Source organism: Pituophis catenifer, unplaced genomic scaffold, assembly GCF_029215685.1.
Source record: "Pituophis catenifer annectens isolate HBS135680 unplaced genomic scaffold, rPitCat1.0.hap2 SCAF_2, whole genome shotgun sequence".
NCBI classification, from domain to species: Eukaryota; Metazoa; Chordata; class Lepidosauria; order Squamata; family Colubridae; genus Pituophis; species Pituophis catenifer.
In genome coordinates, this window is record NW_027256882.1 from 120449306 (window position 1) to 120466613 (window position 17308).

General features: G+C 38.4%; 1 protein-coding gene across 2 annotated transcripts in view; it reads left to right on the forward strand.

The window, feature by feature from the left end:
• Positions 1-5631: 5631 nt before the first annotated feature.
• The window catches only part of HOOK2 (hook microtubule tethering protein 2), a 29439-nt gene continuing 17762 nt past the window's right edge, over positions 5632-17308 (forward strand). For both annotated transcript variants that reach the window (XM_070937383.1, XM_070937384.1), the window contains exons 1-4: positions 5632-5713; positions 14165-14250; positions 15535-15607; positions 16972-17022. In XM_070937383.1, coding sequence (XP_070793484.1) covers positions 5666-5713; positions 14165-14250; positions 15535-15607; positions 16972-17022 — 258 coding nt within the window. In that variant the 5' untranslated portion in view covers positions 5632-5665. The remainder of the gene's footprint in view (positions 5714-14164; positions 14251-15534; positions 15608-16971; positions 17023-17308) is intronic.

Below are 17308 nucleotides of genomic sequence, written 5' to 3' on the forward strand. Positions count from 1 at the left end.
AAGGGATCTTAACTGTTCAAGGGAAAGACCCTCTTCAGGATGTGTGTCATTCTTAACCTACCCCAGGGATATCAAATGGATTAGACATGCAAAATGCATATTAAAGGAGTATTTCTGTAATTATCTATCCTGATCTTTTGGGGCAGCCCCACAGAGCTTGCCTGTCCCTTACTGACATTTGGGAAATTCCAATAAGGGACAGAAGCAGAAATCTATATTCATTCAATTGGCTACATCAATTAGGCCTCCAAAGGGATTCAATAATGTGGTTCCCATTTTTGCTTTACATCAGATCTACCTTTCTACTATTCATGTCCATCCTTAACTGCTACATGCTCTCCTGCCCATAAATATAATTTGGAGCTGTGTGATCTTCTGGACACCAGCACCTGCTTGGTTCCTCCCTATCCCAAGCTGTAATTACCAGTTATTAAAGGTCATTAACAAACTGGGAGTTAATGACTAGGTAGAAACAATTTGGCCACCCCAAGCATTTGGGGTGTTGGCTTCTTTACCTGCCTGTTTACATCTTTGACAAATAGTAGAATACCATCAAAAAGCACAAATGGATGGCCAGTGCTTCCACTAAGGTGGATGCAAGCAGAACGGACCCGTTTCCTTAGATTCTATTAGGATTATGTAGACCATGGGGAACGGTAGATATTTACTATGAATGAGCACTCATCTCAACTTCATGTAGTATATACAAATGTGGAATCATGCTTTTCCTAATCTTATAACCCTAGAATCACCTCCTGTATATTAATTGAATGTGTTTTGTTTTGTTTTAATTTGATTTATATGCCGCCCTTCTCCGGAGACTCAGGGTGGCTTACAATGCGTTAAGCAATAGCCTTCATACTTTTGTATATTTATACAAAGTCAGCTTATTGCCCCCACAAACTGGGTCCTCAATTTACCTACCTTAGAAAGGATGGAAGGCTGAGTCAATCTTGAGCCTGGTGAGATTTGAACTTACAGTAATTGCAGACAGCTGGTGTTAATCACAATGCTATCAGTCTGTTGAGCCACCAGGCCCTTTGACAGAAGCTGGAGAGCAAACCAGAGAATTCTGACCCAATGCCAATTTACTGTTTGCCTGATCACTAAAATTCCCAGGTTGCTCTTCCTGGAATTAATCATGTCCTGCTTCAGACCTGGGTGTTATCCCCATACTGTTTGACTAGGTAACACACTTCATTCTAGACACTGCAGGTAATATATTGTGTAACTAAATATGCCCAGTCCCTAATTCCTAGTTACTGTTACCCCATTCTATATTTTTACCCCAAAATAGAGAAAATCAGCAACAAAATACTCTTTTCTTGACCTCTCCTTCCCATTCCTAAGTATCCTTCCCTTGCCTCCTGTGTTTGCTTTTCTCTGAAATCATCTGTTTTTAACTGTGGGCGGCTTCTCCAACCAGGACGTGCCTAGAGCAGAACAGCTGCCCAACAACCGCACGCCAGAGACAGGGTGTGTACGTGCAATGAGAGGCTGGATATATGTGGTACAGAGTTTGTGATAGGATACATTGTGCAGAGAGTAAATGGGTGTGTGCAGGGATATACAGGATCATGTGAGAGAGGATGATGAAGAGTCCAAATGAGGTATTTGTTGGATTGAATCAAGTGTTGTGTGATTTGCTTATATTGTACAAATTTGTGTTCAAGCAAGTGATGTAGAAACCATTTTAACTGGACAACATATGTGGAAAAGTGTATTAGAATACACTTTTTCATATATGCTGTCCAATTAAAATACATTCATACTCTGTAAGAGTATGATATAAAACCCAGCATTCTGGAAACTATTAAAGCATTAGTGTTTACATAGTCCATAAAGAAGTTTTAGATGAAAAGTATAGGCACAATTTTGTCTGAGCATACGTATGTTTGAGGAGGGAACAGTAATACAGTAGTATTTCATGCCAATGTGTAAATTCCCATTCACCCGGTTGCTTGCAATAAGAATCACTTATAAGAATCCAGTATGGAGTATTTACCAAAGTTATTTTTGTCTATGCCATAAATCATCTACATCAAGTGACAAATGGGATCATAACACAAACCTTATAGAATAATATCATTCTAATATTGTTTGCAAGGCTGAATAGATTGCCTTGCAACAGCTCCTCTGTATGTAGGAAGAGACTGCCAGAAAAACCCAATTTTAAACATTCTATCTCCACCTTGTTTCAAGGCAGATTTCCTTATCAACTAAAAATCCTAAAGGTGACATATAGTAATATATTCAGCATGGTTAGACAAAAGAAATTAGATCACCAGCTTTAAAAGATGCCATAATAGAAAGGCCAGCTTTTAAAGGCTGATCCTTAAAAACCATATTGGTCAGATAACAATCCTACTGAGAATTAAGGTTATCATCAAAGCTGATGGGATATCAAGAAGAAAAGTCAAAAATTGAATCAAGGACTGCTATGAAGAGATGCGTATCTGATAATTTATGGTACTTTTCTTGATTATTAAGCGTGTTTCACATACACATTATGTGTCACAGATGGAAGGCTAAAAGAACACTAACTAGTAAGGCTGCCTAATGTTAACGGTTGAAGTGGAAATTCAATCAGGAATCCACTATGCTGTATTCCTAGGTTGCCTTCCAGATGAATTGGTATTGCAATTCCAAGAATTCTCAGCCAACCTAGCCAAAGACAATTCATTACACTATCTAGGAATTATGGGATTTCTAATCCCAACATATCAGGTGGGTAATCAGATTAGTCACAGCTGATCTGGAGTACCTGATTTATTAGAAAAATTAAAAATATCAGTATAATAAATAACTGTTCAGCATAATCTGCAAAATAAAGATGGAATAATAGGGGTAACAGTGATGGTAGTGACAGAAAATGACCCCCTAATCAGTAAAAGCACAAAAAGAACATACTTTTTTATGTACACATCATTTGGAACAAATTTGAAAAACTAATATATGGGTTAATACTAGACAGTCCTAGGAAGGGAAGCTGGGAGCAGACAGTGTCTGAGTTGCTCCTGAGTCACAGAGGCCAATAACACGTTTCCACCTAAGGTAGCCAAAATAACCCAGCTGGGAACTTTCCCACATGGAGTTTGTTTTCCATCTCAGTGGTTACAAGAAGCAGAGGACATGAGAAAATAAAACACATTGCTCTCTGGTGGGATATATATTTGCCAAAGGCTGCTAAGTAGTTAGCGTGGCACAACAGAGAGTGGGTTGGGCTTAAAGGCAAAAAATATAGATTCTAATCGCTATTCTGAAACACGATGGGCCATTATGGAAAAGTTACTACCATGAGCTTCACCTATGTAACAGTCTTTGAGACTAAACATATTTTTGCATGCCTTGAAATCTTTCTCTAACTGGGAGTCAATAAAATGTTTTGGGACTACAACCCTCAGAATTCCCAGGGATACCAGAAACATCTGGTTGAAACCTTCTTAGGAATCATAAAAGGAAAGATTCTACATACATGTCATAAAGAAATATATAACTCACTCAAAATTATGGGCTTCTCTGTAAGAATGTTTTTTAAAAGTACCAAATTTAACAGTAACCTAATAAGATTAAGGCTTGTATCTGGCATACTTGTTATTACTTGAATTATAAGATTTTTAGGTGTCTAGACTTGTCAGTTCTATATGATTTTCAGAGCCAGTTCAGTGTAGTGGTTAAGGTCCTGGCCTAGAAACCAGGAGATTCTGAATTGATGCCTCCCTTAGGCATGAAAGCTGGTTGGGTGAGGTTGGGCCAGTCATTCTCTCTCAACCCAACCCACCTTACACGATTGTTGTTGTGGGGAAAAATAGAAGCAAGAAGTATTAGATACTGTATGTTCACCGCATTGAATTATACATAAAAAGATGGGATGAAAATATAATAATGATGTCAACATAGATCTAGTTATGTTCAAAGATATTTTGCTAAGTAAATATCTACCACTGCAGCCATAAATATTCCACTTCTGTGGATTGGAGCTAAAAAGTGTGAGAAAGAATTTCTACAACAGAGTGACATTGTTGGAAAAGTGTGACTTTGGAAACCTAAAACAAACATGACTAAAAATCACAGGAGGCTAAGGAACAGAGTGAGATGAAGGTAGAGGTTCACATATTGTGCTAAGCCATAGTTTAGCTATTTCATATTTGGTTGGGTTCACATGATTTACAAATCACAATGCCTGTGGTCACATAGCATCCTTAAGGCCTTTTGTTCATAGTTGCTGCCCTGACTTCCCACTACTACAGTAATGTGTAACAATTCCAAGTTGTTTACAGTTGTTGAGGCTATCTTTAATGGTTTCAGCATAAGAGATAAAATATTAAGATAATATCAGTGTAACTCACTTAAGGCTCTTTCTTGTGAACTGGGGGAGTGTGTGAAATAAATGTAATGTGTGAGCTAGAGACAAAATTGCTATACTTAGTACCTGATTGTGCACTTAGGTAGAAATTTAACTAAGCCAAACAAAACACATCATAGCATAGCAACTAGACTTTCCTTTTGCTTTTTATCCAAGAAGCTTCATCAGTTCCCAAAAAGCACTTTTGGAACAACCATGACCTGGATGGCTGAGAACAGGGGTGAAATCCAGCAGGTTCTGACAGGTTCTGGAGAACCAGTAGCGGAAATTTTGAGCAGTTCGGAGAACTGGCAAATACCACCTCTGGCTGGCCCCAGAGTGGGGAGGGAATGGAGATTTTGCAGTATCCTTCCCCTGCCACACCCACCAAGCCACACCACGCCCACCAACACACCACGCCCACAGAACCGGTAGTAAAAAAAAATTGGATTTCACCACTGGCTGAGAATCTCCATAAAAACCATAGCATAACATCCTCCATTAAGTCTGCAAGAAAATGTGACAAGCCACTTTTTGGTGTTATTTTTCTCTTTCTTCCAGCTTGTTGTTAATTGAAGTTCAGCAAGTATTTAGACTGTAGAATAAGTAGACTTTCTATTTATTTGCCTGTATCAAAGGAAACGCTAGCTGGGACACTGGTCTTCCCTTTAGGAGACTCATCGCTCATGTCAAAATCAAATTCCCTCTCAAGAGTTAACACCAAAGCGAGGCATGCTGCTACCCCCTAGTGGGGACTCTCCTACCTGGATCTATCCAACTCCCGCTTCTCCTTTCCAGACTTCATTGCTCGGCGTTTTAACGTATTCTGTGGCGAACCGGTTTATTGCTAAGGCGTTACTGGTGCAGAGCCCCTGGGGGAATCTGTTGAGGGTTTTGATGAGAAGGCTAGACGGCCAAGACATTGAAATCCACAACAACCCTTATCAATGGTTTTCCGTACTACGGGAAGACAACACACGTGAGATAAAATATGCCTCTGAGCATGTATAGAGTGTATCTCTTACACTGCCCACCCGCAGACCTGCTTCTGACATAGGAGGTCTCGAGCGCCCCCATCGCTTACGGTTAAAAAGGAGAGCGAGCCAAACCCCGCCTCCGAGCGCCCGCCTTCTTCGCCGAATGGAATAATAACTTCCTAGAGCGTCTCCAGAGGCATTTATTTTATTTTATTTTCCCCCTTCAGTTCCCCTCCGCCGCCCACTCCGCCTTAATTGCACGCCGGTGACGTCAGGACGGGGCGCGAGGGCCGCTCTAGGAGGCGTGGCTCTTGGTAAGACTGCTCCTGCGAGCGGCGGAGCCATGGGGGAGATGGGCCCCGGCGAGCGATGCGGGGCGCTTCTCACTTGGGTAAGCCCGCCGATGGGGCGGGGGGGAGGAGGTGGGCTCCCAAAACAGGGCGCTGCTTTCGCCGCATTTCTCGCGCCGTCTCGCGCAGCGCTCCCTCGCTCACGCGACGTTTTCCTCCAGCGCCGGAGCCGCCCGCCGCCTTTGCAAGTGGTTTCAACAGGTGTCGTTTTCCTGGCTCTGCCCCGCGCTCGGCTTTTGCCCCTGGAACTGCCCCGGGAGGGAGAAGGTGGCGGTGGCCGTTCCTAAACCGTTCCATTCCGAAGGCACCTGCTGCTTGCAGCTTTGCATCTGCGGCGGTTTCCTCCTGCACCCACTTGAGCAATTCCTGGCCTGTTTCGGTCATAAATAAGGAGAGGGAAATAATCCGTCTCGGGTGGGGCGGGCTTCCTAAATCCACCTGATTTGGAGATGGCAAAACGAGCCTCCGTGAGGAGGGAGCAATGCTGGCTTGGGCGTGCAGATGCTTGCATAGACCTCGTTCCTCTTGATTTCTCAACACCAAACACCTCTTGGAGGTCTCTCGATGCCACTAGGCTGCATGACTGTAACTTGGTTGCTTGTATCCTTACGATTTATATTGCTATTCTATGCTGATTGCTTATTTGTACCCTATGACTATCCTTAAGTGCTGTACCTTAGGATTCTTGACGAATGTATCTTGTCTTTTTATGTACACTGAGAGTGTATGCACCAAAGACAAATTCTTTGTGTCTCCAATCACACTTGGCCAATAAAGAATTCTATTCTATTCTATGTAAGCATCAATCATGATTTTTTTGTAGCCTTTGCTTGGCTCAGCGTGACGTCATATAGTCACTTTCCCTCGCTCTGTAGTTAGTTGGCTTTTCTCTTTGCCTTTTAAATGGTGAGTTTTGGGCCTTTTCAGGATTCTTAGTTTTTCTTTTCACACACACATACACACACACATATATATATATCCCATCTGCTTTTCTGTGAGGACAAGGGATAGTAACAGTCTGTTAAAAGCCAACAGTAATATATGTGCAACTCAACTATGTATAGCTCTGTATAACACAAAAGACATCTACTTAAACCTGCTTCAGTATTCAAGGTCAGATCTAGTGGAATTGAAATCCTGGTGAGACATACCTGTGTATTTTTCTTAACTATATTGTACAGAAGTGCTTTGCCATTGCTTCCTTTTCAGGATGTATTTTTAACTGGCCTGTGGCATTCCTTAGTTATGAGGCTAGAAAAGATTGGCCAGATACTGCCACCTACTGAGTCTTGCATAATAAAGGCTTAAATAACATGTCATGGGGTCAGGTTACCAGGTGAATCCATGGTCTCTTAAAGAGCTGATATCTGAGATTACTGGAGGAAGGCTTGTTGGCTGTACTATGACCTGCAGACTCACCTGATACTAACAGGCTTCAGTGACAGGCTTGGTTTGTTATGATGCCCAGGTGCTTCAGTGTCCCCATGTATTCAGACAAGGTCCAAGTGTGATGTGCTTTGTGTTCCTATTAAAACCTTGTTGCAAATTTTTATTAATTTATTGAGAATAATGGGGAAAGGGAGAAGGAGAAAGGAAAGAGGAAAATGTCTAGGATAAAAGGGAAAAGAAAAACAAAAGCATTGACTCCCAACTCTTTTTAGCACACTAGAATAAGATAATAACATACAACCTCAACTTTTTACTGCTACATAATAATATATTCTAGCCATTTCTATAACAGCAAACCTATCTAATCAGCAAAACCCAAAATCAAAGTTCCATTTTTTTCCACTTCAAGCACAAAGTCCAGAAGCTGTTTAACAATAGAGTATTCCTATTCTGTCCTTTCCCTCAGGCTTGCTTTGGTTTGATGTTATAGACTAGAGGATCACAATTATTTTTATTGTAAACGATCTCTTAAATTTTATAATTTGTTATATTGTTTCTTATTGCTATGTTATGTTCGTTTTGTTTTTTATTGTGCACTAGTTCAAGAATTTTTTTGTTATAGCAAGCAGAATATGTTAATGAAATACATATAGAACTGCTATCTATCAAGAGAAGAGACTGCATCATTGCTCAAAGGCAAATTAAGTTTTAGGAACACTTTTTTAAAAACTGAGATTAATCTTACAGTACTGTTAAGCCATCCATAAAGAGGGCAAGTTTATATGATTAAAAATATTTTTATAACTAATAGTTTGTGAGGGAAGATTTTGTTTTTGATTCTTTAATGCTGTAGACCAGTCAAGCAAAAGTTATAATGAAATGATGAATATTGTATAGTAGAGATTTTTCTTTTTAATTCTTTTAATATAAAAAAGTTTTCTTTTAACATTTTTCTTTTAATAAAAAGAATACATACATACATTAGAACATACATCTAAAAACTACAACCATTGTCAATTAATGATTTTTATTTATTACATTTATACATTGCTGCAATCCTAAAGACTTCTCAGAAGTTCACAGGAATAAAAGACACAAGTATAATTTAAACTTCCACAATTGGATTAAATTAAAATAGAAAATACAGAAATATGTAAGGACAAAACCCCAATGAATACCAATCTGTTTCAAGATATCCGGTAATGAGATAAATTACGAATCATATTTTAAATTGAAAGTTTATATTTCTTAAAAAACATTTTCACTTTGTATATTGTCCACCTCTTGCTTCTAGATATGCATTGGGTAGCAGGATCATTCTCTACATTCTTCATTTTATTCTCTATCATTAAATACATATCTCACCTGGAGTTAATCAGTTTTTGTCACCCATTGAGGTAATTACTTCTCACTTGCTATGTTTTATGGCATCTAAATGGCCAAAAACCAGGCATGTTGTGATTGCTGGAAATGTAGCCTTTGTCAATATAGGGAACATGCACACACCTTTCAGTAAGATGCTAACCTCTTAGGGACTGAGGACAAGCAAATAAATTATACTAAGTGACAAGACAACACACTAATTACCCTTAACTCCTGTAAAGGGCAGAGGAAATGCCTTTGAGGGACAGGAGGAACAGCCACTATCAAGGCAATAGTCAAATAAAAGGGCCTGAGGCCTGGCCAAGAAATTAACATGAATAAACATCTCCCACAAAGTCCCTCCCTAGTTCACAAAAAAATAAAGGGAGTAAGCCATTCAGACTTGCAAGGTTCTGTTACTACAACATTATGATATAAATTATACTGACCTACATGGTTTTGGTTTTCTATCCTGATCTTTCTTGAAGTGTTGACATTCCTTAATTTTACTGGGTATAATACCGTATAGCCAAATTTTGTTTGAGCACTCTCACATGCTCATTGAAATCCCTCCAAGCAACTAATCAAGAAGCTTCTGGACTCGTCTGGTTTCAAACTGGGTCACTTCACTGCTTTTTCCATGTCCAAAGCCAGATTTCTTAGATTGCTTTGTTCTTTGTTTAGTTGCTTATTCTGTGTACAGCTCTGGTTTTTTTCCTATCAGGTCTTGTCAGGCGTAGTTCTGTTGTAATATTATGTACTCTTAACTCCTGTAATTGTCCAACGCGTTGTCTGTCTAGCAGTGCAGGACAATATTATTCTTATACTTGGAAGTGCTGTTGTTATGGGAGCTAATGCAACCAAAAATCCTACTATAAATATATAAGCCTGGAGCTTTCAAAATATGTATTTGGGGGAGGGGATTCTTTGGTATTCATGGCTACTGTTAGAAGAGCCACTGAAAGTCATGGTAAAGAGAACTTTTGCCCATCTTAGACTGTTGTGCCAATTGTAGTCCTTCCCGGTGACAGTTCTGGTGACAGTTATTTGTGCCATTATCACCACGTTTGGATTGCTGTAATACAATGTATGTCTAGCCACATTTGAAGACAATCTAGAATTAAAATGTACCAAATATATCAGCCAGGTTAGGTAAACTAATGTTGCATATTTTGGTTGCTACTCTGTTTATCATTATCTTTCTGAGACCAATTAAATGTGCTGCTTTAGCCTATAAAACCCTACATGGTGCAGCATCGAAATATCTTAGGAGCTGTCTTCTAAAATGTTCCTATCTCCAGGAAAGGAGATATTGCGTAGGATCATCCATAAGTGGAAAATCTATTCACTTAAATTAGAAACCAAAGCTATTAGAGTTAGATACCACAAAATATATTTTTATTAGAATCCATTATGATGATCACTTGTCTTGCTGGCAGGCAGCAAACGAGGTGAGGCCATTATGATTCTGAAGGTGTTTCTTCTCCGCCTCCTCCACATCACACTTCTGGAACTTCATCTTATTATCCGTCTTATGTAAAATGATTATTTGGTTTAGGCAGGATTTAATCTGGGATTATTATTTGTGATTTTCATCAGTATGGATTTTAGTAATGACACTGGGCACACAATTTTCTGCTTCAATTGGTTTTTCTGATTTTATTGATTTTTAAAAAATCAATTTTGATTTTATGGTGTTCATCTTTATAAATCATCCAGACACTTGAAAAGAATTTTGAAATGGAGTGATACATAAATGAGTGCATAAATTTAAAAAATACTCATTTAAGAACTTGATATGATTTCTGGCCCTTAAGAATAATATGAAATAGTCATTTATTAAATTGGATTACTCAATCTTCTGCCCTTTGGTTCTATATAGATAGTCCTCACTTAACAACTCTAATTGGGATGGAATTTCCATTGCTAAGCAAAATGAACATTAGGAAAAACATCATCATATGATCACAGAGTTTAACTTTAGTCCTGGCTGCAGCCCTTAGGCCAAGGCCTCATGCTTCTGTCCCGCTGTGTTGCCTCTGCTTCAACTCCCCCACCTGTATATCTACCCCTCATCTCTGCCTTTTGGCCATCCTGCACTCTGCCCCTCCTGCTCTTGATGAGGTATACACAGCCTGGCCCTTCACAAGGTAGCTGCTGGCCTTGCAAGATCTTCCTAACGGCAGCAGGGGCAGCAGAGGGCAGAGAAGTCAAAAGGACAGAGCTGGGAGGGAGAGAGGCGGGTGAAGGGAGTTGATAGGCAGGTGGACAGAGTTGAAGCATAAATTGAGGGTGGTGGGAGCTGCCAAGGGCCTGAATTTTGATCATGTAGCTATGGGGACTCTTTAATGGGCATAACTTTGAAGACTGGTCATAAATACTGCTTGTTCATTGTCATTGTAACTTCAAACAGTTGCTAAACAAATGTTCCTTGGCAAGATCTGTACTAAAGTTCATCTAAGCTGTTTTCTACCTTGACTTTTGATTTCCTGCTGGCTTTCCCATTGAGTTTCTTTGTAGGAAGCTGGCAGGGAGCTTTGGAAATGGATCACATGACCACGTCTGACTATGGTAGGGCAGTGGCACAGCAGCACTGAAGCAGCCACAACTTTGTCAAATTTCAATCCCACAAGAGTCATGGGGTCCTGGATTTTGGATGCATTCTTTAAGTTGCCTTATTTGATAGTTTTGTTGCCCTAGGATGCATTATTTTGCCCAGCTGAAGGTTATAAGCAAATAAATGGACATGAGAGTTTTGGTAGTATACATTGTGAAATAAACTTAAAATACTATTTATCTTAAAATCTGTATTGTCACATTTCAAGGTTGTATGTTGTATGCATAAAATTTCAAGATACAATTTTGCTGGCTGAGCAATTCCTAAATCGCCGTTTTCAGAATGGCTGCCCAGAATGATTGCCTTGTTATCTTTTTTATCTTTAATAAGCAGTACAGTAGTTGCAAACCTTGGTCATCTTGTGTCGATACCATTTCATTTAGCTTGTTATACATCATTTTTAAAATGCCAGCTGTTAGGCTTATCCCAGGAAAGAAAATATTACAGTTATTAGTTGCTAGATTTGGATTGAAAGCTGTGTGATAGGGAAGGGCAGCTTTTTCTCCCACTGCAACAATGAGAAACAAGAGACTGCATTTGCCAAACATCTTTTTTTGCAATTGTATCTTCTATAAAAATCTAGCAGATCCAAAGCTGCTACTTATAAGAAATAATATTTTTATATGAAACCCAGATAATAATTAGTTGCAAAATTACTAGTGCTTCTGCCACATTCAGACTGGAATGGTCACCAACATAGTATTTATAATCAAGAACCAGCCATCTTTTGTATGAGAAGGCTGGAAGTGATTGCCATATTATTAGTGAAAGAAAAAGCATCTGTTCGTATCCTGTTACATTATTAGCGATTCATCGGGAGCTCGCAATACGTAGTAAACTACGTATTAGCTAACAAATGTAGTTATCCTACTCCTAAACTTAAGGGGATCTCATGCAGTTTGATATCAAAGGTTTAGGCTATAAAACCTACAGGGCATTAGAGAATGCCATTTGGTCTAGTGGTTAAGGCACCAGCCTAGAACCCAGGAGATTGTGAATTCTGGTCCTTCCTTAGGTATGACAACTGCCTAGGTGCCTTGAGCCAGTCACTCATTTTTAGCCCATGATGACAAGCTTGGCGACAAACCATTGCATTGGTTTGCCGGTTGCCCTCGGGTGAGATTCAAGGTGCTGATAATGACATGGTTTAGAGATTCAAGGTGCTCTACATAGTTTAGGCCCAGGATACTTGGTGGACCATCTGCAACCAGCAACAGCTTCCCATCACCCGGTGCGTTCCCACAGGGAGGGCCTGCTCTGGGTACTGTCAGCTAGACAATGTGGGGCTGGCGGCCCCCAGGGGTAGAGCTTTCTCTGTGGGCGCGCCCACCCTTTGGAATCAACTCCCCCTGGGGCTCCAGCTGGCTCCTGACCTCCACACCTTCCGCCGCAAATTAAAAACATGGCTGTTCGCGGCACCTAGCCTGGACTGAGGGGGTTTTCGATTATTTTAACAGGTTTTAATATTTGTTTATGTATGTATGTTATGTTTTTATTGGCTTGTTTTAATTGTTGTGAGCCACCCTGAGTCCTATGGAGATAGGGCGGCATATTAGTTATATTAAATAAAATAAAATAAATAAAATAAAATATTAAATAAAAACCAGTTGTCAGTTTCTATGGCAAGCAATGGATCTACACTCAGTAATTCTGAAAAAAATCAGAACTCTGGATTTGTGGCAGGCTGGATAAAAATTGATGATTTTTTTAAAAAATTTAAAAATCAGATTTTTTTATTTAAATAGATTTTTTTTATTTAAATCAGATTTTTTTATTTTTATCAAATTTATTTTAATAAAATGCTTTTGGAGTAAAATAATCTATCTAAAATAGTTTTCTATTTAATATACATTAATAATTTAGTTTATTCAGCATGAAATGGAGCTTAGTAATGTAGTATGAGGCTATATATTCTGAAATATTGGGACTGTTGGTGAGTCAATAGCAGGTCAGAGGAGGAGCAGCTGCAGGACAGAGATGACAGTTGCTCTTTAAAAATTATAATTTAAATCGAGTTGATTTAAATCAAGCCTTTTTACTAGTGATTTAAATCATGATTTAAATCAACTTGATTTAAATCAAATTCACCCTGATTTGTGGGAAAACATGAGGGGAAAAAGGATTTCAATGAAAGATACTTTTGTTGAGACATTACATCTTATAATGCCATGTATCAATTTAATTTTTAATACAGAGTGCAGCAGAGATGGCTAAATTGACTGTTTTAATCAAAGAAATATAATATAAGTATTTTTGTTGCTACATTGAGACCACTTCTGGATATTGTGCTTGAGGTGGAAAAAAATGAAACTAGAAATGGCTGGTTTATAATATTTTGGAAAAGTTAAAAGTTGAAGTTTGATGTTAATGCCTTGTTCTACTGCAACAGAGGGAGTCGGAAGTCAACACTTTTTTTTCTCCCTTGCCTCCTCACTTTTCTTTCCCCCTTCTCCTCCCCACTGTGTCCTGCTATTTGCTTTTGTATTTTTGTATTTTATTCTATAATCTAATAAAATGTTTTAAATGCAAAGCACTCTTGGAACAAAGCAGTCTTGGAGTCATCCATAATTTTTAAAAGTAGGAAGGAACCCTGAAAGCAAAACATGTAAGAAACACTGATACAGTCTAAATAAGATGAAATATTTAGAAAGCAGGGATATATAAAAATGGCATGCTGGGATGTAGGAATACTTGCATTTTCCTCATTGCATGTGGGATACTGTTGTCTTGCTACCCATTGATCTATAGGCATAGATTTTAAGATCTGTAAATGGATTTGAGAAAATGTAAAGATTTTATATTGGTCTTAAGTACATCTATTTCTCTGTAGCAGTTTTCTCCAACCAGAATATTTTTGCTGTGTGGACATTAGTTCTTATAATTCTCATCAGCAGTCCTGGGCTGAGAATTCTTGTCACACTTTGTATCTCCTTATAAAATGGAAATTATAAGAAAGTGATAAAATATTTTCTACAGTCGCCATATCTAATAGAATCATGTTGGGTCACTTAATGATGATGTATAATCCAAGGGCGTGGTTTCTGTTTCAGAATAGACTATCCCTTTTCTAAATAAAGGAAATTGCCTTTTGTCTGTACTTAACAAGTGATTTTACCTTTTTCAGATGCAAACTTTCCATGTTCGATCACCATGTATCAAGATGGAAGATTTGACCAGTGGGGTCACAATTGCCCAGGTGCTACACAAGATGTGAGTTTCATGAAGAACCTAGTGGAAGAGGAAAGTGTCTTAAAGCAATTCTCACAAAACCAATGATGGGGAAGTCTTAACAAAAAATCCTCAACTAGCCCCTCAATCTCTATTCTCTGTTCCTATGTCTTGCAAACTGCCAACCTGAGAGTACTCAGTGAGAGCTCTGAATGCCAATACCAAATTACTTTATTTTGACTATTGACTAACCTTAAGAAACATCAAGGTTTCCCTGTCCAGTCATGTCGGACTCTAGGGGGCAGTGCTCATCTCCATTTCTTTATGAAGGGAGCCAGTGTTGTCCGAAAACACTGCTGTGATCATGTGGCCAACATGACTATACGCTGAAGTGCACGGTGTATATAATATAGAAATAAAATATGATAAAAGATAAATCAAAATGAAATAAAAAGATAGATTGAACATGGCTAGTAAGATATAACTTTCTTAATAAAGATAAATCACTTTAAATCCTGATATTATTAACTCATTTCAGTGGGAGGGAAAACCCTTTGTAAATATAGCTAGAAATAGATAAACCAGATTAATCTGTAAACAGTAACAGATTTGTTACTAAGTGTAGAGCAAGTCAAACTGTTCATAGTCAAATCTTATTTGTTAAACTTTAATGATTTAAGAATACATCTCTGGTTAAGTAAAAGATAATTGTAATTAAAAAGAGGCAGTATGACCTATGTATTGAGCTAATGAAGATGTGATAAATGATTCACCTATCTTAGAATTGATAGTAAAAAAGCCTCTGGACTATTGTATTAGAGTGTCAAAGGTGTTCATTATCTGTAATGTTCTGGAATCTCCCTTTGAGAACCACAGTTTGCCTTTATTATTTGTACATGAGAAAAGTCATAATTAGGCAGCTTCTGTTCCGACCCATTTTTCCATATTGAGATAAAGGAGTCAGCTAAGATACTTGCAACTAAGTCTTCCAAAAAATTAAACACTCCAAATACATATTTCCTTTTGCACAGTGTATAGGTGGACAGTTTACTGCTAGGTTAAATCAGTTCGGACATAAAGCCAACAACTTGGAAAACAAAAGTTCCCATGGTAATTATCTTCTTTGCCATGATGGGATAATGAGAAGAACATTCTGATTTTTTGGGTGAAAGGCAGGCAGCGCATATGCCTTAAGTAACTACTATAAAACCTGTCATCTGGATTTTCTATTGCTTCTGGAGTACTGAATACTTGTGATCTGCTGTAAAGAATTTACTGTCTATCCCACATAAACACAAACAAAAACTTTGCATTTTTCTTTCCCAGAGATCCATCTTGGTTCAATGAAACATGGCTCCTACGGATTAAAGATGACACTGGTGACAATTGGAGACTGAAGGTATATATTGTGATTCAGTGAATTGATGTTCCAAAAGCATCTTATCCCAGATATTCTTACCTCTCTTTTTTGGTGTTTGTATTTCTAACTGTTCTGATAGACTACTTCTCAGTGTTTGATACATTCTGCAATTCTTGAACAGGACTAATACAGAGGTTTAACATAAATATATAACAGGGAAATTATCCATTACTGTACTCAATCCTGGCTTCATCTTGCTGTGGTATACTTCTGTCTGGTAAAGCAAGTTTCAAGTCAGTATTGTTAAACCAAATACAGAGAGCCAAGTGCATATAATTTGGATTGTTAAATGCATGAAGTCCAATGTCCTTAAATGCTCATAGAGAAATGGGAAGGGGGCAAGTAGAAAAGAAAACATTTATTTGAAGATCATTATATGGCAATGAGGTTTCCAGAAATGAGTTGATAGTATGATTATGTAACACAGCTTCAGCCTTATAGAAAGTGGAGACAAAGAAGAAATGCACTGGGGGCAGAAGAGTGGAAGGTACTATAGGAAGATCATCATCCAGTTTCACCCAGTCTGCATTTAAAAGAAAGGAACAGTGATTATATGTTTGAGTACTAGTTGGGAGGCCTCAAACTCAGAAGCAGAAATGAGCACTTAAGAAGAAAATTCAACAGCAGGCAGATACAAATTTGGAGGTTTCAGTGTTCTAAATCAAGTTATATACCGGCTTCATAAAGCATTTGAGATATAAAAGAGGAGCCAGTTCTAAAATGCACAGGATTCTTGAGTCTGATTATCCTAAAAGTGGAATTCAAGTTACTAGGTTGCAGTATATATTGGATAGTGTCATTTACTTTTCTATACTCTCAATACTGCCAGTTCAAGACATGTCCCTTGAATCTGATTATAACAAGAAGAAATCTATGTTTATAATCTTTTAGGAGAGCCTGTATCTGCTGAATAGCAAATAAGACTACTCCCTTATTTGTGCCAATAGTGATTGAAATCTTAGCAAAAAATGTCAGCTTGATCACCTTGACTCATCACTTTAGCTTCACAAAGTTCCGAGGTGCTTTTTGAAGGAGTACATGAAATGGACGGTCGAACTTTGTTCTCCAAACAGAGTCAGCTGTTTGGATTGAAAATGAAGGTGGCATTTAGCGGTGAGCCATCTTCAGCAAGCAGTGGCAATTGACCTGGCTTGTATCATGCTCTCTTGCCCACTAAATCATCACAACTCTTCTTCCTATCAAGGTAGCATTGAAGCTTATAAAGTAGCATGATTGCTTATCTCATTACTAGGAATATTGGGTTCCAATTTAATGGCTTCTTGAAAACAGGAATACTCAAGCAAATCTACACATATATTGTCATCTTTGCCCATTTTCTCCAGGTGAGCAACCTGAAAAAGGTCCTGCAAAGTGTGGTTGAGTACTCCCAGGATGTGAGTATATCCTGTAGGCTGAGTTTGCCGGTAGAATGACAGTATAATTGTTAATATTGCTGAGACATTAAATAAGCATATGCTTTCAAATGAAGAATTTCAGGTTATCTGTTTCAGTCACATTAAAGGCAATGTTAAAAAGTAACGGTTTGTAGCTTCAGTCTGCATCTCTTGTTTGGATCCATAGATTTTGTTATTTAGCATTACTTCAGATATGTTGAATATGATGTTTCATTTTCTATGGATATACAGGCTTATTGGTTTGTTTCCCATTTTGTACTCTGTT